Here is a 27,238-nt window from a genome sequence, read left to right as displayed (position 1 = left end):
TGCTTGGCTTGAGCAAGGAGTAGCTGCAGCCGGGTCTGGTGTTCAGAGCCTGTGTCGGCGCAGTGTCCCACCCACTCTCACTCATGGCCTCTCTCCTCTCTGCACCTAAGTGCCTCCCTGAACCCCCTCCTCCTCTATACCTGCCTCCTCAAAAGGGCACCATGCCTCTCCCCTCCCTTACTTTTGGCAATCTCTTCGCAGCTGAAGAAGAAACTGCTGTCTTCGCCGTGGTGCATCTCCACTTCGTTATTCCCGTCGACAATTTCCTGAATAGCTTTCATTAACCGATTAGGGGAGACGTCAGCTGTGTGTGAGAGAGAAAAAAATGGAAAGGTCAGATGATGATTACAGTATTGTCAAATCCTTACATGCAAATATACCAGGTTTGTTTGTTTATTTGTTTGTTTTTAATAATAATGCTGGCCTCAAGGAGTTTACATTTCAAAGTGAGATAATGCGGAGAGAAAGGTCAGATGGGCAAGGGGCAGGGCTGGAGGCTGGGCTGGGGGCCTTGCAAGCAACTCACAACCATCCAGTGGGTTAGACAGGCTAAGCATACTTTGCTTCTTTTAAAAATCAATTTTAATGTGTTTTATTCTGTTTTTATTTTATTTTATCTTGTACACCGCTCTGAAATTTTCAATGGGGAGTGGTATATAAATATTGTAAATAAATTATTATTATTATTATTATTATTATTATTATTATTATTATATTTAGTTGTATCCCGCCTTTTGCCCTATGCTGGGCCTCAAGGCGGCCTTACAAAGTTTAAAATATACATGGGGGGGGGGGGAGAAACAAAACCATAAACATTTAAAATACACAACAAAATTATAAGACATTAACATAGATGGAGGGCTGGATTATTCTCCAAAGGCCTGCTGGAACAAAAAAGTTTTAGCCTGCTTCCAAAAGCCCATCAAGGAGGGAGCCAGCCTAGCTTCCCCGGGAAGAGAGTTCCAGAGCACCGGAGCAGCCACCGAGAAGGCCCTCTCCCATGTTCCCACCAAGCGTGCCTGTGAAGAAGGTGGGACTGAGAGAAGGGCCTCTCCAGAAGGTCTCAAAGCACGGGCAGGCTCATAAGGGAGAATACGTTCTTTCAAATAACCTGGACCCGAACCATATAAGGCTTTATAGGTCATAACCAGCACTTTGAATTGTGCCCGGAAACAGACTGGAAGCCAGTGGAGCTGTTTTAACAGGGGAGTTGTTAAAAATAAATAATAAATAAATAAAATAAATAAGCATGATGCCTTCTGGCCGCTACCTTGGAAGTAAGCCTTGAATATTTCAGTCGCAGTTTTATCGTCTAGTGCTCCTGGATCCATGAGAGGCCTTCCAGGAAGGGGGTTCTTCTCCATGAACCAGGCAACAGCTTGAAGCACCGCCTTTTCCGTAATGTCGGCATCCGTGAAGTCCGTTGGAGCAATGCCCCCCGATTCGTGGTTGGGGCGGAATCCGCGTGCTACGCCAAAGCAGAAGAGCAAAGGGAGGACTGTGGGGAGCAGCATATTCTTTGCAGCAGAGAGCGGGTTTAGGGCAGAGAAGGGCAGGATCCACAGGTCTCTCTCTGCCTGCCTGCCACTGGTCTGGAGCATTTCCCCACCATCCTGCCAATTAAATAGCTGAGAGGGACTGGGGAAAATTTGCCAGCTGGTCAAAGAACTCAAGGTAAACTGGCTCCCAGACCTCTGCTCTTCTGGTAATCATTACACCTCCCAGATGCAGGGGAGCTGTGTCACAAATGGTGCTTCTGCAAGGTTGCCACATTGCTGTCCCTCCCGGCAGGGCCTCTGTACCTCTAACAGCTGCACAACAAGCCTAAGAACGAAAGAGGAGCCCTGCCGGATCAAACCAAATGGCCTTTGTGGCTCAGCATCAGTGGCCATGAGGGCAACAGCCCTTTTCTGTTGTTGTTTTACTAGCAACTGGGACCTGCAAGAAAATGTTGCACTGTGGAGTGTTCCTGTTCAGCCAGCCAGGCAGGCTCTCAGCCAGCATACTCAATTCCCACTCCCACCCAGTTTGTCATTTTCCAACCCCACAATAGTCACTTAGTGTTCCATGCCTATTGAGCGTGCTCAGTTTAGGAGGGTTCCCCTGGGAGGATTTCTGTTGTTCTTGATGATGATGGTGATGATGTTTTTGTTGTTTATTCGTTCAGTCGCTTCCGACTCTTCGTGACTTCATGGACCAGCCCACGCCAGAGCTTTCTGTCGGCTGTCGCCACCCCTAGCTCCCCCAAGGTCAAGTCTGTCACCTCCAGAATATCATCCATCCATCTTGCCTTTGGTCGGCCCCTCTTCCTTTTGCCTTCCATTTCCCCTCGCATCATCCTCTTCTCCAGGGTATCCTGTCTTCTCATTATGTGGCCAAAGATTGAGGGGAGACATGATAGCACTCTTCAAATACTTAAAAGGTTGTCACACAGAGGAGGGCCAGGATCTCTTCTCGATCCTCCCAGAGTGCAGGACATGGAATAACGGGCTCAAGTTAAAGGAAGCCAGATTCCGGCTGGACATCAGGAAAAACTTCCTGACTGTTAGAGCAGTATGACAATGGAATCAGTTACCTAGGGAGGTTGTGGGCTCTCCCACACTAGAGGCCTTCAAGAGGCAGCTGGACAACCATCTGTCAGGGATGCTTTAGGGTGGATTCCTGCATTGAGCAGGGGGTTGGACTCGATGGCCTTGTAGGCCCCTTCCAACTCTGCTATTCTATGATTCTATGATTCTACTTCAGTTTTGCCTTTAATACCATTCCCTCAAGTGAGCAGTCTGGCTTTATTTCCTGGAGTATGGACCGATTTGATCTTCTTGCAGCCCAAGGCACTCTCAGAATTTTCCTCCAACACCACAGTTCAAAAGCATCTATCTTCCTTCAGGTGTCATTTGTAGGCATGCAGCACCTGGTGAAATTCTCTCTTCATCACTACAATTAAAGCTGCAGGAGCCCTGTCCTCTTTTGTATCTGGTCACTCTAGCTGTACTCCTGCAGCTTGAACTGTTGTGATGAAGAGGGCATTTCAGCAGGTGCTGCATGCCTACAAATGACATCTGCTGAAGTTTCCTTTTCAATGCAACTGTTGAAGACACAGGAGCCCTGCCCTCCTTTTCATATGGTCATCCTAAGCAGAACTAACCCTCAGCTCTTGTATGCATGCTTGATGTAAGGCGAAAAAGGGGTTTCTACAAGTATACACAGCTAGGAACACCGTTCTCACTGTGCAGATGTCATGGAGCATGGCTAGCTAGTGTATTGTGTGGCTGCTTATGAATCGCCCCAAAAGCGGTAATTGTAAATGTAATAACAATTAAACACATGCACACACCAAAACAAGGCACTTAATTTGCATAAAATTTGCATATACTCACTTACATTGATAGATGTACATTTAGAAATAATTATGATAATTTAATTAGAAATACAATGTGTGGAAGATTGAGACCAGGTGATCTATACTCTTCAGTCTGCTGTCCAGGTGCTGCTAACTGTTGATGGGCAACCGTTCTCTTACGGTTCTTTATCTTTTCTTTAATAAACCAGACTTGCATTGGGCAGCCCATCAAACTGAGTGTGGTCTTCTGGCAGCCTATTCAAATAAAGGACTGCCCTGTGTAAAACAGGACACATGACCGCCCCCCACCACCCTGCCATGTGGTATAATCCCGCTCCCTCTCCACTTGCTGTAGAGCAGCCTTCCTCAACCTGGGGCGCTCCAGATGTGTTGGACTACAACTCCCAGAATGCCCCAGCCAGCTGCTGGCTGGGGCATTCTGGGAGTTGTAGTCCAACACATCTGGAGCGCCCCAGGTTGAGGAAGGCTGCTGTAGAGGGAATGTGAGTATAGCTGTCATGACAACGTATTATGTAACGATCAACACTTTCCTCACAGTTGAAACGTTTGGCTGTGTAATCTTCACACATCAGTTTGCATATGTGGAAATTAGTGATGTGTTAGGCAGTTTGAAGGGCTCTGCATTTTTAAATCTGTAAAGAACCTGAGAAGATCCTTGGTGGATTGGACCCAAGGCCTATCTTGTAAGCTTCCTGTTTCTTCCCACAGTGGCTAAACAGAGGCCTCTGGGTAGCCCACAAGTGGGGACATGAAGGCAATATCCCTCTGCTCCCGTTCTCCCAGCGACTGATATTTAGAGCCATGTTCCCTCTGATACTGCTTCAGCAACAGTCAATAAACTCTGCTGAATTCTCCAATTTTTGTTTCTTATTTCTCCTCCTCCGTTCTCCTTGAACTTTTCCCCGCCTTTTTTTTTAAATAGTTCCGTTGGCTTGATGTAAGCAACCTTCTCTCCTTCGGTTACTCTCAGGGCTAAAACAGACATTACTGAATCGGTATGTAGCAGCTACAGGTTTTTTTTATTTTTTTACTCTAGGGTGGCACAGTGCCCCCAATTTGGATCAGGACTCGTGTGTGTGTGTGTGTCTTTAATCCTCCCCCCACCTCTGCAAAGGCTTGTCCCAGATCAGGCTGCCCTAGAGTAAAAACGAAGAGGAAGTAATGTCTTGCCCCCTAGATACAGATTTAAAATAATGTTTTGGCTTCAAGTCTCTTGTGTGAAATTTCTCTATGGTTATTTATTTCAACCGTGTGAATGACAACACAAAATTGTGTATGAGAACAGAGCTTTCTCCTTCCATCTATGGTAGAAATCTTTTCCCCTCAGTTTATTCCCACCATGCCACTCACTTTTGGGCTGTAATAAATGGCTGCCATCTTAACTTGGAATATATTTGTTCTCTTCCACTATTACCCCCATCACGGCCTTTGCTCCTAGTTTGGGCTCTGCCAGCGTCCTCATGGGAAAACCAGCTCTCTTGAAGGGTGCTTCCAAAACGGCAGCTTCTAGAGCCATTGATCAAAAGACATTGCATGGGTGATTCTACATTCTCCCAGCTGGCACTGTCCCTGGATGGACTGTTTTCCTCACTCTGATTCAGCCTTTGCCCCTTGCATTTTCTGTAGAAATCCCAATTCAAACACACGTAATTCTGCAGAAAGTTTCGCATAACCCCAGCCTGGCCTTGACTCCAGTCCATCTATGTGGACTTTGCAATCTGTGGTGTATATGAGTCCATTCCCCCATTTTTGCCAATATTCCATAGCAGACTGAGTAATAATAGGCTTGTTCACCCCGGGCTATTCTGGAATTGCAAAACATACAAGGTCTGTGATATGAGAGCTCCACAGCCTGTTTTTACTTTTTGCATGCATCTACTCCTGGCATCTTGTGATTCTCTGTGTTTCCCAGTGCACCACTGGAACAGGATTAGTTATGAATGAATCTGTCAATTTTGGTGTTTCTCAGTTCCTTTTATTTTTCTAATCTCAAATTTGGTTCACCTTGGACTTTAAGAATTTATCAAGTGTTAAATATGGTTTATCTCGAATGTTGAGATTTTTGTTTGTTTGTTTAAAATTGGCATGGGTATTTGTAAGCATTTTTTTAATACACATTTCTCATAATGCATTTTGTCTAATATTCACATTTTTGCAAACAAATTTCCTAAAATAATGCATTTTTATAATTATTTCCCCTATTTTTTGAATGCATTTTTTGATTGGAGAACTCCATTCCAAAATTCAGACTGTAAATTGCAAAGGATAATTGAGTTTGTTTGCAGTGTTCCGAAATGATGAAATTAGGTGAGTTTGCATCAAAATGTGAACTGAACAAATTTCTTCCCCATTCCTAAATAGGATACAGTCAGCACTTTAATTCCCACCCCCAAATCATCCCATGCACAATATGCTGGCCCTTCAAACTGAGTCTGATGGATGCTTTGTTAAGGCAGACATATACATGATGATAAGAGGTGGCATTAACAGGCACAATTGCTTTCTGAAGTTTGTTTTATTTGGCTTTGTGTATCATGAAGATGACAGGTGTGGCCAGGTTACTACTGCCTGGCAGCTTAGGCTCTGGATAATATCTTCTGCTCGGCACAAATGGCACCAAGGAATAAGATTCAAGAACTTCCATTTCTATGGATATCCATGTGATGCTGGTCAGCTGTCAGGAGAGAGTTGAGAGAGAGAGAGAGAGAGAGAGAGAGAAAGAAATTCAGGATGAAAAGCATAAGCTATTTGTCAGTGCCCTCCCCCATCCCCAAGCTCCAATCCACTAGACTCCTCTCTTCCCCCAGAAAAGCTAAGAACTTGAAGGGCGGAGGCTGTCTTCATGGCACTTTCCTTCTCCCGGGGCGGTGTCAGGTAATCCCGACACTGAGGAGGAGGGAGCGTGGGGTTTCTGGGCACCCATCCGGGTCCCAGAGCTGCTCCTGCCCTCTTCCTGGTGGAAGGCAACCAATCGCTGATCACCTCTGCCCCTGGGTTGGTCCCTGGATTGGCTGCGGAGTGATGTTACACGGCGGAAGTGCTGTGTTGACATCACTCCCTTTGAAAAACTCGGGGTAAATCCCCAACTTTTCCAAGTCGCAGCATCACGGGGAAGCCCCGCAGTGGCCGCGAACCTGTGCCTGCGTCATCTAACCGACAGGGCGCAGATCCACAGCCACTGCGGGTCTTTCCCCGCGTGTACTGTAGACAGCCCCCAGGTGTACAAGTGCCACATTCCTCTCTACAGCTTTAGTAGCTATATATAAGGCACACGTTCAGCAGGTGGAGCTTGAACTCTGGCGCAGAGAAGCAGAATGGCAAAACTATTGAACTGCTGCCTCTCCCGCAACTGGTCAAAGAAAAAAGGGGTGGCAACCCTGCTGACTCCCAGTCCCCCTGCTTCTCACTTGACTTTATTTGCCTTCCAGAGATCTCTGGGTATTCGGCGTTCCTTCCACACTAGCACCATTTTGTTGTACTGACACACTGCTGTTCTGCATTCAGCTGGAAGTACAATGAAAACTGGTTCCACGTGGCGATTCATATAGTGCTGTGTTCCCCCATAACAACCCCACAAAGCCTATCTCATGGGGCAGTTTTTAATATAGTTTTTATTCAGAAGTAACTACTGTTTAGCAAAGCTCCCACTCCTCCTAAGTGTAACAATTGCCGTTTCATTTTTTTTTTTTAAAAAAAAAGTTATTGAAATTACACAATTGTACTAGGTTTGGCTTTTTTTAAATGAAGGAGCTATTCCTGTGTCTGCAAAGAGGAAAATAGAATCATAAAGGAAACAAATGTTGATTAGTTAAAGGGCTGATTCAGTAATACTGTGGCCAGTAACAGAGAAGTGTACAAATGGTACCAATTCCAGAAAAAGAACTACTGTGGAAGCAACCCTAGTGAACAGTACTCTCTTCTCTATCCCATTAGGTCCAGCTGCCTTCCTTGAGGACCAAAGAGCCTTGGTTCATGGTGACCTAATCTATTATCGAGATGAGATGTTCTGCATTTAGAAGATCCCAGATTCATTACCCTTCATCTCTTGTTAAAGGATCTCAATTAGATAGCGAGTAATGGGAAAGACCTGTGACCCAAAACTTTGGAGAGCCACTGAATCAGACTGGATAGGCCAATTCTGTTAAGTATATGAAAAGAAATACTTGCTTAGTCATTAAAATTGTGTGTGTATGGCTATTTCAGGGTTAAATAGAGAAAGACTATCTGTGGGCAATTACCTTGAGATAGAGGCTGTTCTGGGAACCTTGCCAAGATTCTAAGTTAGCCTCATCACAGCTGTATGTAATGTAGATAACAATTGTGTAAGATGTGTATATAGTTTCTCACTTGTGTAAAATGGAACTGATCACTACTCTATGATCACTGCTCTCTGTGTATGCCTCAGTGTGCTGATCTGAACTGATCTGAATTGAACTGCACAGAAGCCTGAAGGAAATAAACCAGCTCTGCTGTGTAAGACCTGCGTGATGTGTGTTTGTTTTCTGAGCACAAACAGAGTTCCAGAGGGAGAAAAGTTCTGGAACAATAACCCAACAAAAGGTTATGGGCCCAGTCTAGCCCAGTCCAATCTAGGCAAGTCTACGCCAGCCTAACCCAGGCAGAAGAACCAGAACTTGGTGGGAACGGTGCAGTATCAGAACCAGGAGTCTGCTAAAACAGAAAACTGTTGATGAAGGAAGACATCAAGCTTAAGCCAGTGCTGCAAAGTGAGGAAGAATCTCAGTCGGCTGACTCTGAGGAGGACTCTGAGCAGGAGGACGGTGAGATACCAATTCCTAAAGCAGAGGAAATGGCAGGAGCTAATATGTCTGGTTTGCATCAATTGTTAGAAAAGCTGAATGACTCTAACTATGCATTATGGTCTTACAAAATGCAAATGTATCTGATTCAGGCTGAACTGTGGTATGTAGTCACAGAGGATCCACCAGATAGAGCAGATCCACAGAATGCTAAATGGTTTAAGGACGATGCAAAAGCAATGGCAGTTATTGCATTAGCTGTGGAAGACTCTCAAATTTCCTTCATTCAGTTTTTGAATACATCAAAAGAGTGCTGGAATGCACTACAAGCTGTATATCAAAGAGAAACAGCGGGCAGTAAAGTAATTCTAACCCGGAAGCTGTATGGAATGAAGCTGAAACCAGGGGAGTCTATGTCAAACCATTTGAAAAGCATGAGAGAAATCTTCAATCAACTCAGGGCACGAGGGATGGAGTTTACAACTATACACCAAGTCTATGTGATTTTGTCAAGTCTTGATTCATCGTACGACGCGGTTGTCACCATGATGGAAAGTCAAGAGGAGAAAAATTTAACCCTCGAGTATGTAGCTGGAAAACTACTGGAAACCTATGAAAGAAGACAAGCTTCAAAACAACAGAGCCTTAAACATCCTGTGGCTGAATTTCAAACAAAGCCATAAATCTTCTGACGTGGTGGCTGCATTAAAGGCAAGGAAATGCTTTAACTGTGGTTCCACAGGACACTTAAGGCGGGATTGCAACAACAAGAAGAAAAAGCAGTCAACAGCAAAGTGGAGAGAAGAAAACAACATGAATGAAGCTGAATCAACAAAGAAGTGTCTTCTAGCAAGAGTCAAAGAAACAATGAATCCTTGGTTTTTGGACTCTGGGGCTTCAATAAGTATGGCAAAAGACAAACTTTCATTTGTAACCTTGGAAACTTCTACTTCAGAGCAAAAGTGTGTTACCCTTGCAAATGGAACAAAAATCCAGATTTGTGGTGTGGGTAATGTATATTTTGATTGTCTGGGAGTTGAACTACAAAGTGTTTTATATGTACCAGAATTAGAAACAAACCTTCTAAGTGTGTTTCAGTTAACAGAAATGGGGTATGAGGTTTGTTTTACTGAAGAAAATTGTACTATAAAACAGGGAAACAAGGTGTGTGTGCAGGGAATAATGAAAGAATCTTTGTATGTAATTAATACTTGTACAGAAAATGAAGTTGTAGCCAGCAAAGTCACAACAAAAACAATAGCCAATTGCAAACCACACCAAGAGTGTATCCATTTAACTCATAAAAGGTTTGGTCACGCCAACTATAAAACAATTTCTAAGATTCCAGAATTGTGTGAAGGAGTGAAAATCAAACCATGTTCTAACTATGTAGAATGTAATGTATGCAGTGAAACCAAGTGTCATAAGTCAAACATTCCAAAACATAGTGAGAGAACAACAAAAAGAATTTTTGAATTAATTCATGCAGATCTTGCAGGTCCTTTTGAGACAAGTCAAGGAGGAAACAGATTTTTCTTGTCTATTGTTGATGATTACAGTAGATTTGGATTTGTGTATGTGTTAAAACAGAAGAGTGAAACTTTTGGAAAGTTTAAAGCCTTTGTTAAGTGGAGTAAAAATAGATTTAAAGAACCTATAGCTAATCTAAGAACGGACCGGGGAGGTGAATTTCTTAGCAACCAATTTAAAAAATTCCTCAGTGATGAAGGTATACAACATGACCTTACTGCTCCATATTCACCATTTCAAAATGGAGTTGCAGAAAGGAAAAACAGAACCTTGCAGAACATGTTAAGAGCTCTATTGAAAGAGTCAGGATTGTCTAACCTGTTCTGGGCAGAAGCTTTGTCCACCTCAAATTATTTGTTAAACAGGCTTTACCACTCTGTACATGAAAAAACTCCATATGAAATGTTTTACAAAAGAAAACCTAGAGTGTCACATATAAGGGTTTTTGGGAGTAAATGTTTTGCTCATATTCAGAAAGAAAACAGACCAGGAAAGCTAGCTCAAAGAGGTTTGGAATGTAAACTGTTGGGATATGATACACAAACAAAAGGCTATCGTTTGTGGTCTCCATATCACAAAAGTGTAATTGTGAGCAGAGATGTAGTTTTTCATGAACAAATGCAGGAAACAAAACAGTATGTAAGTTTGCCTGTAGAACAGAAAGCTGTAGAAACAGAAGAAATTCCTGAACAATCTCAGCAAGAGAGGGAGGGGGAAGAAACTGTAGAGGAGGAAACTATGCCTGTAACTATGCCAAGACGATCAGAAAGGGAACGCAAAGCTCCAATTCGTTACTCAGATGAATACCAAAGCAAACAGGTTTCTCATAGAGCTTTACTAATAGCCTATGAACCTACTTCATTTGAGGAAATTCAGGAAATGGAACCTACAGAAGCTCAGGGCTGGCATGAAGCAATGTCAGAGGAAATCAGAGCAATGGAAAAAAATGAAACGTGGGAGCTAGTACCTTTACCTGAAGGTCGTAAAGCCATTACCTGTAAATGGGTATTCAAAGTAAAACAAAATGAGAAAGGACAGGTGGAACGTTACAAGAAAACAAAATTGTGTAGCAACCTCTAGTGCAGAAGCAGAATATATCAGCTTATCTCTGGCTTGTAATGAGATTGAGTGGTATAAACAATTATTTGCTGATCTAAGGTTGGAAATTGAGACACCAGTAACCATATTTGAGGATAATCAGGCATGTATTAGTATGGCTACATCTGAAAAGTGTAAGCCAAGAACTAAACATGTGGATGTTCGTTATTCTCATGTGAAAGATATAATTCAGAAGGGCTGGATTAAGTTTGAATATTGTCCATCTGAAATAATGTTGGCTGATTTATTCACAAAACCAGTATCAATGGTAAAACACAAAGAGATGCTTTTAAAGCTGGGTCTCAGATTGTAACACAATTTAAACAACATGCGCAAGAGGAGGACTGTTAAGTATATGAAAAGAAATACTTGCTTAGTCATTAAAATTGTGTGTGTATGGCTATTTCAGGGTTAAATAGAGAAAGACTATCTGTGGGCAATTACCTTGAGATAGAGGCTGTTCTGGGAACCTTGCCAAGATTCTAAGTTAGCCTCATCACAGCTGTATGTAATGTAGATAACAATTGTGTAAGATGTGTATATAGTTTCTCACTTGTGTAAAATGGAACTGATCACTACTCTATGATCACTGCTCTCTGTGTATGCCTCAGTGTGCTGATCTGAACTGATCTGAATTGAACTGCACAGAAGCCTGAAGGAAATAAACCAGCTCTGCTGTGTAAGACCTGCGTGATGTGTGTTTGTTTTCTGAGCACAAACAGAGTTCCAGAGGGAGAAAAGTTCTGGCACAATAACCCAACAAATTCTAAGCTGGATAGGCCAATAGTCTTGAGTCTATATAAGAGCAGCTGCCTTTGGCACTTCTTTCACCAAACCGCAGCCATTCCATCAGGCTACCTGAACGCTGATCACCCCAGCTGGTTACTATAAGAACTGTAATTTAAGAACTAGTGCCTGAGCTTGATTTTTTTCCTCCTCCCTCCCCATCCCTTCTTCCTTGTGTGTTATGTCTTTTGGATTATAAGCCTGGGGACAGGGACTGACTTACTACTGATCTGTATAAGCCACTGTGGGAGTGATTTTGGCTTAAAAGCAGGGTAAAATATTAATAGTAAATAAATAAACAAAAAAAGTAAGATAGCTTGCTGTGTTCAGATGTGTTGTAACTTACTAGTCTGTAACGGAACTGGTTCGCCTGTAATCTATTGTGAAGGAGTCCGTGTTCCCATTCTCATCACTGATCAGGACCTCTGCATAAGGAGAGCAGCACTTTGACCTACAAAGGGGTACAAGCAAGAGGGCTGAACAGAGTGCGATAAATTCTGATGAGTGCTGCAAAGAAGCAGAGGTAGATGAACCTGGGATAGAGGAATTCTCTAAGATGTGGGGTGCAGGATTCAGGAAGCATTTAATTATTTTAAAAGGCATTTAACAGCATTTAACAACACTAAGTTTGTTTTTTTTAACGGACCCCAGAACTGTTGTTTTTAAAGGGATACTGTTGTTGTCTTTATGTTTCTGATGGTTTTTAAATTTTGTATACTTTTTAATGTTTACGGTTTTCAACTTTTGTAAACTGCCCAGAGAGCTTCGGCTATGGAGCGGTATATAAATGTAATAAATAAAAAAAGATTATATCCCACTTTTCTGCGGGAAAAAAAAAGGCGCTTGAGCAGGCCTACAAGAGCAAAATGCAGATTAAAACAGAATCTTGACTTAAAAAAATAAAAAGCAAATCAATTTAAAAGGCAGCAATAAAACAAAATAAACAGAACCCGAGCAGTTAAACTTCCCTTCAGCAACAAACCAGCTTACATGAATATAAATATTTTGCCTGCCAGCGGAAGGACGACAGAGAGGGAGTCTGCCTAGCTTCCCTTGGCAGGGAGTTCCAGAGCCTGGAACAGTCACTGAGGAATCCCCCTCTCACACCCCCACCAATCAATCAAATACACACAGGATACTCAGGCCAGATCTACACCAAGCAGGTTATAATACTTTGGAAGTGGTACGAAAGCGGTATATGGTACGCGTCATGGGCCCCAACAGTTGTCAGCGCACTTCAATACCGTTATAAAGCAGTAGCGTAGATCCTGCCTCAGTTTCAGCAAGGGGCAATTATTATTAACATTAGTTAAATGTCATAAATGTACTTAGGCCTCAGCTAGACCTATGGGCCTAGCGCGACAGTGGGGTGAAGATCTCGCGATATTTTTATCGCGAGATCTCCCCCTCTGTTTACACACGGCATGCGACAACCTCAGAGGGAGAGGACGTCACGCCCGCCATTTTGTTGCTGTTTTTTAAAAGAGGAAGGAGCGCACGGGCGCTTGGGCGCAAAAGGTGTTTTTTATTTTTTAAATTTCCCCGGGTCCCACCCACCCACCCCCCATGCGCGGGTCCCAGCTCCTTGCGAGTAACTACAAGGAGCCAGGACAAATTGTGACGCCTGCCGACATGTTCTGTGGTCTCGGGATCAGCCTGAGACCATGGATAAAGCGGGCCTAAACTGTAGGGCCATATCCTGGGGCAAGGGAGGGATCATCCCTCCTTGATCCCTGGATCCCCTGTGCATCATGTGAACGCACAGGGACGATCTTGGGGATTGCCCCGGGATAAAGCCCCGTCTAGCTATGGGGTGCTATAGGGTGCTGTCGGGTAATCTTGATGCCAAGGTGGGAGCACAGGGTTAGAGAACGCTTAAAAAGAAAAAAAGAGAACAAAATCTCATATGAAAATTCATAAGCATTTTTGTGTACATTCCACCGCATTCATGTATTTTTGTACGCATTTCCGCCTAATAGTGCACATTTTTGCAACCCCTTTTTCAAATATAATTCGTCTTTTGTTATTTTCTCTAATATATACATTGATGTATGCATTTTTTTTTTTTTAGCGGAGAACTCCACTTTAAGATCCAAAGAAGTGCGAACTTCGGAGGATAACTGAGTTTCAGTTCGCATAGTGGATTGAAAGTGTGAAATTAGTTAAATTAAATTGCATTAAAATGTGGACTGAATGAATTTCAACCCATGGAGTTTTAGAGCTTCATCACACCAGCGTTATACTGTGCAATCACTGCGAACTGCGTGCAGAGGACTCCGAAGTTTTCCAGCTTATAATCTGCTTTGACTGTGAATCACTCCCAGGCGTCCTGCTTTAATTGTGCTTCTTAGCCAAAAGAAGTGTCGTATTTCAGTACCCCTTTAAGAGCGAATCTTTTGTTGTTTTCCAAGTGGCCACTGGGGGCGCAGGAGGATGACAAGCGAGTGCCGTGTGGAGCCCTCCATACTGAAAAGTAAGCGTTCTGGCACTCAGGAAGGCGCTTACTTTTGAGTAAAGAGGCTAACAGCTCGATCCTCTATCCCTTGCCAGGCACAGAAATACTAAGCTCTTTTCAAGTTGCGTTTGCTAGTGTGTGTGGGGTGTGTGTGAGCGTGTGCTTACTCTTGAGTAAAAACGCACACAGAAAAAGCAGAGGGGCCCTGAGGGAGCGTCTCTGCCTTGTCACCCCCACCCTCCCCGTAAAGAGATCATCTAGCGGGCGCGAAGTTTCCTTCCTCTCCCACCCCCTCTCCTTACACAGGTGGTGTGATGGGGCTTACAACAACTACAGCTTTCATACTCTACGGGATAATTTGAGGGAAATGGGTAGGTGTGATGAAGGCCTTACATGGGAATCAAATAATTCCCCCTTCCATTTTTAACCCTCCTGTGCCTCAGTGGTCCTTTTTCCAAACAAGTCAGAATTCTAGAAACTGTGGCTGTGTACATACTGATAGTGACAGATGACGTCCTTGTTGCCAGCTGCCCCTCGTGGGCTGCAAGACAGACCAGAGGGATTTTCGTTGATTCGGACAGTGACGGCGCTGTGAGCATCTGTAGCGGAAAACCTCATGCGCCAAGTGTGCTGAGAGCAGACCGGTTGGTTCTGGTTCTTGCCTATGCATGGCATGAAAAGGTCAAGAAGCTTGTGAACTGGTGGGATCTCGTCTGTTTCCTGTTGGGTGGACCACAGGTTGGTTAGTAATACCCATGAATAGCCATCAGTCCATATCACAATGAATGCGTAGGTATAAAAGCCCAATGGAAGGGAGCTTATAGACCAGCCTTCCTCAACCTGGGGCGCTCCAGATGTGTTGGACTACAACTCCCATAATGCCATTCTGGGAGATGCAGTCCAACACATCTGGAGCGCCCCAGGTTGAGGAAGGCTGTTATAGACATATGTGCCAGTAAATTCAACTTGCAATCTGCCAGCATAGATAAGATGTCCCGGGCTCCCACTGGAAATAGCTGGTTTACACAGCGCATCGTTACACAGCTACCACAACATGTAGTGACGGCCACCAATTTGGATGGCTTTAAAAGGGGGTTGGATGAATTCCTGGAGGAGAAGGCTATCAATGGCTACTAGCCCTGATGGCTATGTGCTACCTCCAGTAACAGAGGCAGTAAGCCTGTATACACCAGTTGCTGGGGAACATGGGTGGGAGGGTGCTGTTGAACCGTGTCCTGCTTTTGGGTCCCTGGTCAACAGCTGGTTGGCCATTGTGTGAAAAGTGTGTTGTACTAGATGGACCCCTGGTCTGAACCAGCAGGGCTCTTCTTATGTTCTTCTTTAATAGTATGAGGGGGGAAATAGAACTCCATAGGGCAGCCCCTGCCAATCTAGTGCCCTCCATTATTATTATTATTATTATTATTATTATTATTATTAATTTATTTATTTATTTATTTATTTATTTATTTATATAGCACCATCAATGTACATGGTGCTGTACAGATTATACACAGTAAATAGCAAGACCCTGCCGCATAGGCTTACAATCTAGACATGTTGGACCCAGCTCCGCAATGGCCAATAGAGCCCTGCCTAGTGTGACCAGATACAAAAGAGGGCAGGATGCCTGCAGCTTTAATTGGTGTGATGAAGAGGGAATTTCACCAGGTGCTGCATGCATAAAAAACAACACCTGCTGAAATTCCCTTTTCAATGCCACCGTTAAAGATACAGAAGCCTTTGTCCTCCTTTCCATAGGGTCACCTTGTAGTACCCTACATTTGGCTTGGAATTGATTTTTTTTCAAAACATGCACATACATTTATTTTTAAATAAAAGAAACGGGTCACAAAGCTATTACATTTCCTAAACTGGGAAGCAGTACAAAATTCTTCATTGAAGATAAGTTGTTAGCAGCAAGTATGAACGATCCCAGCGCATGAGAGATTACTCACCAGGGCGGTCTCTGGGATGACGGTGATGGGCAGTTTCAGGTAGTTCTGGGCTGCTGAGCTTTTAGCTGTGAAAGTTGCAACACTGGAAGGACATCCGGTGAGGATCATGAGCAAATAATAATAATAATAATAATAATAATAATAATAATAATAATAATAATAATATATTTATTTATTTATTCCCCGCCTCTCCCTCTGGATCGAGGCAGGGAACAACACTAAATAAAATATAATACATAAAATTAATTAAAAGAGCATATAAAACCAATACCATATTAAAATAACAACCACAGCATCTTAAAATTCTTAGGTTTAAAATTCATCTGGATAGGCCTGCCGGAAGAGACTAGTGTTTGCAGCTGTCTTAAACTCAGAGAGAGCACTCAGAAAGGTGTGTCTCCAGAGGGCAGGGAAGTGTATTTTAACAGGGGTGCCCACCAGGCCACCCAGGTTGCTCCCCTCAGCAATCCAGCCTGATAATTACCACGTCCGACTGAGATGTTGTCCTAATCCACCAATCAAAGTTTGTCCAATCCCAAATTTGGTTAAAAGAGTAAAGAACCCAAAGAAGGGGCAGCAGCAGGGGGCTCCCGTATCCGCCCCCCACATTCCGGTCCTCTGGGAAGAATCAACTTCAGTCAGTCAAAGTTAGGCTGACAGGTATTACCCAGAGGACCTTCTCTTCTGCTGCTCCCAGACTGTGGAATGTCCTGCCGGAGGAGATTCATCAACTTTTAGCATTTAAAAAAGCAATGAAGTCTGATCTGTTCCGGCAGGCCTATCCAGTGGAATTTTAGAATGTTTTTAGGATGTTTTAAGGATGTTTTAATCATTTTATACTATGTTTTTAATCCGTTTTTATGTGTTTTATATTCACTGTTGTTCCCTGCCTCGATCCAAGTGGAGAGGTGGGTAATAAATAATAATAATAATAATAATAATAATAATAATAATAATAATAATAATAATTATTATCCATCCACACTTGGCAGTACCTGGGCAGGCATATCACACAGGTCACCTGGACACTGTCTTCCACACTTTGGTGAGATGTATTTCCATCTAAATTGTAGTCCTTATGTATACATTGCATCTATACGTATATATTTGCATGAGCACACTCTACGCAAATCTGTATCCTCTTCTGTCCTCTTTTATTTTGCTGATGGCGTCCATCCTCTTTTGGCAATGCATAAACGGCCACCCTACACACCCCACTCTCCCACTTCAGGCTCCCACCCCTGCCCCAGACCACCCACGAGTTCTACCCTTTGGGTATGCTGCCATCTCCTCACCTGGAGGCAAAACTGTCATTCTTTACAGTTGCCACAAAGGTTGCAGTGAGGGTGATGTTCCTTCCTGAATTTATGAACATTGTCTTTGGCGTGAAGCTACTCAGGAAACCCAGATTATCCCAGACTTTAAAAGTGAATGAAGCATCTGGCCCGTCATTCAACACTAGGACAGAGATCTTCAAAGTCCCTCCAGGTGACAAGGTGCCTGTGGGGAAAAGAGGTCAAGACGCTGCTCACAAGGCAGACAGTTGTTGACATATATCTAGCAGGGAAGTCCCTGGCTGATATCCTGCAGTTGCAGGTGAGTTTTGGATGTTATCCAAGTACATCCTCTAGATCAGCCTTCCTCAACCTGGGGCGCTCCAGATGTGTTGGACTACAACTCCCAGAATGCCCCAGCTGGCTGGGGCATTCTGGGAGATGCAGTCCAACACATCTGGAGTGCCCCAGGTTGAGGAAGGCTGATCTAGATCTTTCTCTTTAAGGTACTGCCACCTTCTCTTGTCCTTCAAATTCCCCTTCAAAGCCTAATTTCCCCAATTATCAGAGGAAATTGCCCCGTACAGCAAAAACAACAGAGTCTTGCAGCACCTTAAAGTCTAACGCATTTATTTTGGCATAAACTTTCATGGACTCTGAACACTTCATGCATCGAATGTTGCGAGCAGTAGCCACAAAAGCTTATGCCAAAATAAAGGTGTCAGTCTTAATGGTGCTACAAGACTAGTGTGACCCCATGAAAAGGAGGACAGGGCTACTGTATCTTTAACAGTTGTATAGAAAAGGGAATTTCAGAAATGTCATTTGTATGCATGCAGCAGCTGGTGAAATTCCCTCTTCATCACAAAGATACAGGAGCCCTGTCCGCCTTTTCATATGGTCACGCCATACTGGGCAGACCAGTCAGAAACCTTCCAGGTGTTAAGCAAATCTAAAGCAGGGGCGAGCAGCCAGAATCCACTTTGCTTTCTCACTACAACCCCGAGGTCCACCAGCTAGAGCCAGGTACAAAGTAGGGAATCAGGGAGGGGGGCATAAAATTGCAGAACAAGGTGCCACTGAGCAATGCTCAGCCCAAGAATTTATTTTCAGGGTCAGAATTGGAGCTCGCACACAAATCCTCTCGAGCACACACATCGGTTCCTGCTTCCTCCCAAACTTTCTGGATTTCCACAGTTTTGTTGCCACAATTGTTTGACCACCTATCGCATCCATCTGGAGTCAAAACCCCTTGCTGATCTGCTGCAAATCACCCAGAGATCTACCAGCAGCTCTCAATCTACCTTCCTCCTGCCTCCGCCCTAGATGGGTGGTTTCATAGATACACCTGTGAATGATTCATGAGATTCACCAGGTATGTTTTGCTGAAGTGCCCCAGAATTCCTGGTTTAATTGTAGGACAGACAGGCTGTTCTTATGATTAACAGCTCTTACTGGAGGAGATGGGAGGTGTGATGGAACAGGGCAGCTGCACTGGTGATATCAGGGCTGGCCCTACTATTATTTGACAGAGTGAGAGAAGTGCTTCAGGCAGCAGATACTTGGGAGTGGTGGCAGCAGCCTTTTCCTCCTGAAACTTCTGGAAACTTCGAGGATGGAGCTGCATTTGATGCTATCCCACTGCCAGGGTTGAAGTAAGATTTAACTGCAATCCCTGTTGGAATAGAAATGGGGGCGGGGCGGGTACCATCTTCTCCATGTCAGCCATGAAAATGTCCTCAGTCAGCCCTGGGAGATGTCCACGACTCTCCTAGGGTGGGAACTACAGTGTGAAGTGAGTGGAAGGAAGGTTATTATTGGCATATTGTTCCGCCTCACCACAGACTCACTGTTTTGGTCTGGCAAGGGCACGACCCGCACAGATTCTGTGCTGATGCGGTCGGAGTTGACTCGTGCGAACGGCAGATGGCCCGGAGACAGACCTTCCACCTTCAGCAGGGTTACCTAGAAGGCAAAGGAGATGGAATAATTACTGGAGATATTTGGCACAATCCCCGTGCGTTTTGATGTGCACAGGAGACGAATGGGAAAGAATCCCACCAAGCTCCCTGGAAGGGGGCAGCTCAGTTGTAGAACATGCGCTTTCAATGCAGAAGGTCCCAGGTTCAATCCGCACCCATTCATTTATTTATTTACAATATTTATACACCACAGAGCAATACACATAGGTATAAACAGTAAAAAGAAAGAAGACTAAAAAAAAAAGGCCAATTAAAATTGTTCAATTTAAAACACAGAGGACCAGTAAAAACAGTGGCCAGTCAGTTGAGTTGAGGAACACTTCTCGAAATAAGAGTTGTTTTCAGGAATCACCGGAAGCAGCCTAGTTTTGGCACTGCCTGACCTCCAGGGGCAGGGATTTCCAAAAAGAAGGGGGCCACCACACTGAAGGCTCTTCTCTTGGTGTCCATGTGGAACCACCAGAAGCAGGCCCGCCAATGACCTCAGCGACCGGGCAGGTTGATAAGGGAGAAGGTGCTCTCCCAGGTATCCTGGTCCCAAGTTGTTTATTTCCAGGTAGCACTGGAAAATGACTCTGGTCTAAAACCCTGGAGAGCTTCTGCCACAATAATAAATTATTATTATTATTTGCAGGCCTATCCAGTGGAATTTTAAGATGTTTTTAAAATGTTTCAGGATGTTTTTTAGGATGTTTTTAACAATGTATATTATGTTTTAATTGAGTATTATGTATTTTATCGTTTATTGTTGTTCCCCGCCTCGATCAGAATGGAGAAGCGGGTAAGAAATAATAATAATAATAATAATAATAATAATAATAATAATAATAATAAGGCCAGGAAGGGAAATTGTGACCCTCTAGTTGTTGTAGCCCAATTCCTATCATTCCTACTAATTGGTTATGCTAGCTGGGGCTGATTATTATTATTATTATTATTATTATTATTATTATTATTATTATTATTATTTATATAGCACCATCAATGTACATGGTGCTGTACAGAGTAAAACAGTAAATAGCAAGACCCTGCTGCATAGGGATTCCAACAACATCTGGAGGACACAAATTAACCACCCCTGGTGTAGATATCGATGAGCAAGATGGACCCCTAATCAGATTCTGCATAAGGTAGAGTGACCATGTGAAAAGGAGGACAGGGCTCCTGTATCTTTCGTAGTTGTATAGATCAGGGCATTTCAGCAGCTGTCATTTGTAGGCATGCAGCACCTGGTGAAATTCCGTCTTCACCACAACAGTTAAAGCTGCAAGAGCTATGCTAGAGTGACCAGATACAAAAGAGGCCAGGGCTCCTGCAGCTTTAACTGTTGTGGTGAAGAGGGGATTTCACCAGGTTCTGCATGCATTTCAATGACACCTGCTGAAGTTCTCTTTTCAATGCAACTGTTAAAGATACAGAAACCCTGTCCTCCTTTCCATTTTATCCTCACAACGACCCTGTGAGGTAGGTTGGGCTGAGAGTCTGTGACTGGCCCAGAGTCACCCAGTGGTTTTCCGTGGCTGAGTGGTGACTAGAACCTGGATCTCCCGACTCCCAGTCCAACACTTTAGCAACTACACCACACTGTTAATGATGACGTCATTATTATCAACAACAACTACAGCTACATTAAAATGTAATAATTAAAAATATTTTCCATTTACATCATGAACATTAAATATCGCATATGAAAACCACACAAAACCAGAGTGCAACTCCTTTTCCTCCAGACATAAGCGAATGCGCTCTATTCAGCTGGACATGGAACGACGACTCTGGTCTTGCTGAGACGTGGATCATGGCTCCTTGGACACAGGCAGAAGTTTGTGCCCATCCTCTGAAGGCAAAGACCAAACGCCCGTAGAGATAAAGGAAAAGGTTTTGCCCCATCCACAGATACTGGTAAGCTGCACCCGACACCATTCTATAGTGCAGGAATGCAGAACCTCAGACTCAGGGGCCAAATCTGGTCCTCTGGGGTTTCCCAGCTAGCCCCGCCCCTTCCTCTGGCCCCACCCACTTCCTCCCAAACACCAATCATGGGATAGTTTCCTGGTTTTTATACAGGTCCCCCCCCACCCCTTTCTAAAAGGTTGCAACGCCTCTCCTGAGGCTTAGTTATTGGCAGTAAGCACTTGATAATATGCTGGTAGTTTTGGCCACACCCTTTTTGCCTTTAGCTCCACCCCGCTAGCGGAATGCGGCCCCCAAGAGCTTCTCTGAAATGGAATTTGGCCCTTCGGTTGAAAGAGGTTCTGCATCCCTGCTATGGCAAGTGAATGCAGGAATTGGCACGTACCGGGGCATACAAGTAAACAGGAGCAATGGCCAAGAGGTTGCCGAGGGCATCAAAGATTTGGTTCAGAGCGATGGAGTCTATGGGGGTCCCTAGTTCAGAAATGGAGACCAAGCGCTGGAGCTGAACACCGCCAGCATCCCCCATCAGCTTCATGGAGACGGTGTAGTTTGAGCCTGGCAAAGATGGACCAAAGTTAGCCGGGCACGCCTGGAATTCCCTGGCCTGCATTCTCCCTTTATCAACATCCTCCCAATGCTCCTGAGCTCCTGGGCTTTCCCTTCTGGGACGTATGGGTCCATTTCAAGCTTCTTTGGAGTGTTTTTAAGAGTCTGGAAATGAGCATGTTTTTCTATATATTATGTTTAGTCATTCCGTTACCTCTGCTGTAGTTTCATGAGCAGCAGAGCAAAGGCGTAAGAAGAGCCACTTGCCTCTGGTCACCTGTGGCGAGTAAAAATACCACCTTCATCCAGGCGATCAGACTCAGAGTGGTTCGTAAACTGGAGGAGAGGAAATGGGCCACAGTTCAGTGGTAGAGGACCTGCGATGATTGCAGAAGGTCCCCGATCCAACCTTTTGGACACCTTAAGTTAGAAATCTCCCAGGTAGCAGGTGATAGAAAAGAGTCCCACAGGAAAGCAGGGATGCTTCAAGAATTGAATCTCTTGTGAATTCCAGCAGGAACTGCACCTCCTGGGCCAGATCTACACCAAGCAGGATATTGCACTATGAAAGCTGTATTTGGTTTGTGTCCATGGGCCCCAACAGTTGTCAGTACACTTCAATACCGCTATAAAGCAGTAGTGTGGCTCCTGCCTTTTATATCCCCCTTTCATACCGCTTTCATAGTGGAATATCCTGCTTGGTGTAGATTAGGCCCTAGGCCAATGTGCGAACTGAAGTTAGGCCTAATCTACACCAAGCAGGATACTGAACTATGAAAGCAGAATGAAAGCAATATATAAAAGGCAGGAGCCACACCAAGCAGGATATAGCGGCATGAAAGAGGTATAAGGTATGTGTCCATGGGCCCCAACAGTTGTCAGTGCACTTCAATACCGCTATAGAGCAGTAGTGTGGCTCCTGCCTCTTATACACTGCTTTTATGGTGCAATATTCTGCTTGGTGTAGATTATGCCTTAGTTATTTACTAGCTTTTGCACTTATGCATTAGATAGATAATCACTGATGAATGTGGAAATGGGATGGAACAAACAGAGGGGGCAATCCTATGGCCCCTAGACAGTGTCTGAAGGGCCAATGGGATACTTCGGATTCACAGCTCTGAGGGGGGAATCGGCACTCCAACCCCCTGCAGATGGTGTGGAAGAATTGTGCTGGCTGGCCTCCGAGGTCAGAAAAATGACATCGAGAGGGGGAAAGGGGTCCTTCTGGTGGACTGCGAGGGGAGAAAACTGGGGAGCTATCTGGAGACTTCTCCAGCCTCCTCCCTCTCCCCTTCATAGAATCATAGAATAGCAGAGTTGGAAGGGGCCTACAAGGCCATCGAGTCTGACCCCCTGCTCAATGCAGGAATCCACCCTAAAGCATCCCTGACAGATGCTTGTCCAGCTGCCTCTTGAAGGCCTCTAGTGTGGGAGAGGCCACAACCTCCCTAGGTAACTGCTTCCATTGTCGTACTGCTCTAACAGTCAGGAAGTTTTTCCTGATGTCCAGCTGGAATCTGGCTTATTTTAACTTGAGTCTATTATTCCGTGTCTTGCACTCTGGGAGGAGCGAGAAGAGATCCTGGCCCTCCTCTGTGTGACAACCTTTTAAGTATTTGAGTCTCCCCTCAATCTTCTCTTCTCCAGGCTAAACATGCCCAGTTCTTTCAGTCTCTCTTCATAGGGCTTTGTTTCCAGACCCCTGATCATCCTGGTTGCCTTCTGAAACACCTTCCAGCTGGTCTTGTGGAAAATGTAGGGTGGGAGGATGTGAAGGTGAAGATCACCTCCGCCTCTCCTCTCATCCTGCATAGGATGGTCATAAGCCTCCAGGATCGGGGCTTATGATCATCAGGGAGCAAACCGTAGGATCGCACCCTTAATGAGTGAACAGGTGTAAACGCAACACAAACGGAAACTCATGCCATGCCACAACCGACTGATATGTACTGGCAGGTTCTCAACGTTTGCGGAATTATGTTACAAAATGGTCACAGTGCAACCCAGCCTTCCCCAAACCGGTGTCCTGCAGATGGGTTGGATTATAGGATCCATCATCCCCTGCCAGCACGGTCTTCCCCAATCCAGCACACTCAAGTTGTGTTGAACAACAACTCCCATTATCTCCGGCCAGCTGCTAGCAGGGGTTGATGGGACTTGTAGCCCAATACAACTCGAGGGAGCCAGGGGAGGGGAGGCTGGCTCACATTTCCACATTCCACGTTCAGATAACGTGGTAAATCGATTGGATTGATTGATTGCATTTTTATAACGCCCAATAGCTGAAGCTCCCTGGGCGGTTCACAAATTAAGGTTAATGCATTCTGTTAACCATTTTGTGGTTAAGCAGCATGGTTTAGCATGTCGTCTGAATGGGGCCGTAATCAAATAGTAATTTTATACCCACTGTTACTCCAGTGGGTACTTTTTCCCTATAAAATTGGGCTTTTCTTTTACGCAGCACACATCGTATGTAGCTCCGCCCTCCAGGTGGCTGCTTCGCACCCCAGAAACATACCTCTCACTGGTCGTCCCTGGACAGGAAGAACGTATTCGTCCTGATTTTCCATTATCTGGTAGGAAAAATCAAGCAAGCTCTTGCCTCCGATTTCCACCTCATAGGAGCCACTGGGAGACACAGACACACTCCACGAACCCCGTTCCGTGATAGGAGACACCTTCACAATCTTGTGGCTGTCCGTGTTGATCACGCTGTGAGTGGAAGCCACGGGGGCCCCTGCCGTAACGGGAGGACACAAAGGGAGACAGAGCTGCAGGGAGAATAGAGGACGAGCTGGCAAAATAGACCGGCTGCGCTCTCCCACTATCTACCTGCAGTGCTCACACTACTCTGCTCTCTGAAATCTTCTGAAAATGAGCGATTTATCACACGCTCATTACCGGCTACTCACGGATGTTCGCAGTTCCTTTTGGCGACGACGTCAGCCTCCTGCTCCTTCTCCCAGTTTTACCATCACAAAATAAACCTCAGCAAACCCGACTCTTCTGACGTTGCGCGATAAAATGCCTGTTAGAGGGCACTGTCTAGGGTGACCATATGAAAAGGAGGACAGGGCTCCTGTATCTTGAACAGTAATGTAGAAAAGGGAATTTCAGCAGGTGTCAATTGAAGTGGGTGAAATTCCCTCTTCATCACAACAGTTAAAGCTGCAGAAGCCCTGCCCTCTTTTGTATCTGGTCACTCTCCTATAGCTAGTGTAGCTTTAACTGTTGTGATGAAATAGGGTGACCATATTTGGGAAACCAAAAAAGAGGACACCTAGTGTGTGTGTGGGGAAGCAGCTTTCTGAGTCCTGCAGAAAGTACGTTATTCCCCCGCCACCTTAAAGAACCCGATTGGAGTGGAGGAGGGGAAAGGATTTCATTCTGCACCACCACCATCCACTCCAATTGGGGCCTTTTCTATAACGTCCACGAATGACCCACTTTCCCCTTTAAGACCTCAATTGGAGCTCGGGGTGGGGGAATGATGTGCCTCAAGAAAGCATGTCACTCCCTCCTGCCATGCTAATGGCAGCCTTAAAGAGGAAGGTGTGTCATTCCAGGACATTATTGAAAATTATAGAAAATCCCTCCTGACACCATGGAAAGAACAAAAACCAGGACAAATCCGGGGAAATCCTGACAGTTGGTCACCCTAGATGAAAAGGGAATTTCACCCTCTTCAATTGACACCTGCTGAAATTCCTTTTTCTACATTACTGTTAAAGATACAGGAGCCCTGTCCTCCTTTTCATATGGTCACCCTAGCACTGTCCCGTTGAAATCTACAGGCCACGTGGCCTCTGCTCTCTTCTCTGTGTAATTGTGCTCATTTCAAACGTGGAAGAGAACCAGGAAGAGCGCCACGGTAATGAAATGCCATTCCCGCCCCCCATCTACAGAGACCCTGTATTGCAGCGCCCCCTACCTGAAGGCTGCAGCACAGTCATGGTGAATGCAGAGGAGCTTAGATGCTTGACTGAGACAGTGATTTCTGTGAGGGTCTCATCCACCGGGAAGGGGAACTGCGTCCCATCCAGACGCGCAAGGGCCACCCTAACAGGGGCAGCATTCAGGGAGAGCTCCATTATGCCCAGGATCTGGCTGAGCTGGCTTTTTGTAGTCCTCGCATAGTAGCCACCGGAATAAGCAGCTAGTTCTTCGTAGAGGTTAGCGTAACTTCTCCCAGAAGCCTCCGGCTCTTCCTTAGAAGTACCTGTGAAGATTAAGTGGGGATTTTTTCTCTCTCCCTTGAAACCTGTTCCTCTCTACTCTTGCATTCACATCAGGAAAGGCAATTTTTTTTTTGCTGTTTTAGCAACAGCTATTCAGAATCTCTGTGGCTTTGCTCTCCTACTCAGTTCACAAGCTCTTAAGTACAGTGGTACGTTCCTCAATTATACATGCTTGGAATTTCTGCTCGCCTAGGGTGACCAGCTGATTTGACATCATGCCCTCTCTATAGGCTTCCTGAGAGCATCTGTCTGGCTAATGAAATAAAAAATAAAAAATGGATGCTGTTTAAGGATTGGTGAGAATTGTACTGGGTTTGCACTTTAAGGCAAGATTGCACAATTTAACACCACCAGGAACTGAGTGCAGGCCCAAATGCAGTCAGATATCCATTTCCGATCTTGAGATGTGTTCAACACACATTTCAGAAATCCATAAAGAAAAATGCAAATATTCCCCAAAATGCACACAAAGATTCGGCTATTGGGCGGTATAAAAATGCAATAAACAAACATGTTTTAGTCAATGGATGCATGCATACAAAATTAAAAAATCCATACATTTACAATATGCACCCCAAAATAAGTTTGAATTTCTGTGTGAGGGGGGTAAAAAGCTTGCATGGAATGGGGACAGAACAAGCGTAGCAGTGGAAAACTCAGAACCTGAACAAGTTTCACCCATATCTTTGCTAAACTAAATGGACTCTTCTTAGATCCGTTTTTATTTTTATTTTATCTATTTATTATGTTTCTATACCACACAATAGCCAAAGTTCTCTGGGTGGTATGCAAAAGAGGAGCTGGTGCTATCCATGCGTTAGCGCCTCTGTCTGTCACTGAGAACAGAAAAGACCTGTTAAAACAATGTCAAATTTGTATAATTTTGCATATGAATGGACTGGTCTAAGATAATTATGTCATATTTACATAATTTTGCATGTGAAAGCCCCCCTTTTTAAACAGGTACAAAGATCTAAAAATCCCTTCATTAGACTCCATTATTTTTTCAAGAAATGTGGAGCCCTGTTTAAATAAGACTTTTTTACAAGGCTGATGACAGGCTGAAGGGAGGTTGTTTTCAGCAGCTACTGTTTCTCCCTGCATTGCATAAGAATCAACCCATCGCTCATCTCATTTTCTGCCTCATGTTCTTTTGATCAAGGTCAGCTTCGCTGCCAGTAGTTACATACTTCTGCGTTTCCGGCTGTCACAATATCCTGTGAGGATGCTGTTCACCTCAGACCCAGAGGAATCAATCAGGAGTTTGACTTCATCCTTCATCGATGCATCTTTAGCTCCAGCATCAGTAAAGGTGAAGATCTTGGATCTG

The 27,238-nt window shown here is 44.5% G+C and overlaps 2 protein-coding genes across 2 annotated transcripts in view; both read right to left on the bottom strand.

The window, feature by feature from the left end:
• The window catches only part of LOC134396031 (von Willebrand factor A domain-containing protein 7-like), a 36,777-nt gene extending 35,150 nt beyond the window's left edge, over positions 1-1,627 (bottom strand). Inside the window, exons 1-2 of the mRNA XM_063122357.1 lie at positions 1,271-1,627; positions 182-304 (exon numbers count right to left, since the gene is read on the bottom strand). Of these exons, the coding sequence (XP_062978427.1) occupies positions 182-304; positions 1,271-1,601 (454 nt within the window). The 5' untranslated portion in view covers positions 1,602-1,627. The remainder of the gene's footprint in view (positions 1-181; positions 305-1,270) is intronic.
• Positions 1,628-5,870: 4,243 nt separating this feature from the next.
• LOC134396912 (von Willebrand factor A domain-containing protein 7-like) overlaps positions 5,871-27,238 on the bottom strand; it is a 36,800-nt gene continuing 15,432 nt past the window's right edge. The window contains exons 9-18 of the mRNA XM_063123518.1: positions 27,099-27,235; positions 25,602-25,889; positions 24,189-24,407; positions 21,504-21,676; positions 19,073-19,187; positions 17,244-17,448; positions 15,949-16,030; positions 14,487-14,710; positions 11,882-11,986; positions 5,871-6,035 (exon numbers count right to left, since the gene is read on the bottom strand). Coding sequence (XP_062979588.1) covers positions 6,032-6,035; positions 11,882-11,986; positions 14,487-14,710; positions 15,949-16,030; positions 17,244-17,448; positions 19,073-19,187; positions 21,504-21,676; positions 24,189-24,407; positions 25,602-25,889; positions 27,099-27,235 — 1,552 coding nt within the window. The 3' untranslated portion in view covers positions 5,871-6,031. The remainder of the gene's footprint in view (positions 6,036-11,881; positions 11,987-14,486; positions 14,711-15,948; positions 16,031-17,243; positions 17,449-19,072; positions 19,188-21,503; positions 21,677-24,188; positions 24,408-25,601; positions 25,890-27,098; positions 27,236-27,238) is intronic.

Source organism: Elgaria multicarinata, chromosome 3 (genome assembly GCF_023053635.1).
Source record: "Elgaria multicarinata webbii isolate HBS135686 ecotype San Diego chromosome 3, rElgMul1.1.pri, whole genome shotgun sequence".
Lineage (NCBI taxonomy): Eukaryota > Metazoa > Chordata > Lepidosauria > Squamata > Anguidae > Elgaria > Elgaria multicarinata.
This window is presented reverse-complemented; position numbering and strand designations above follow the sequence as displayed.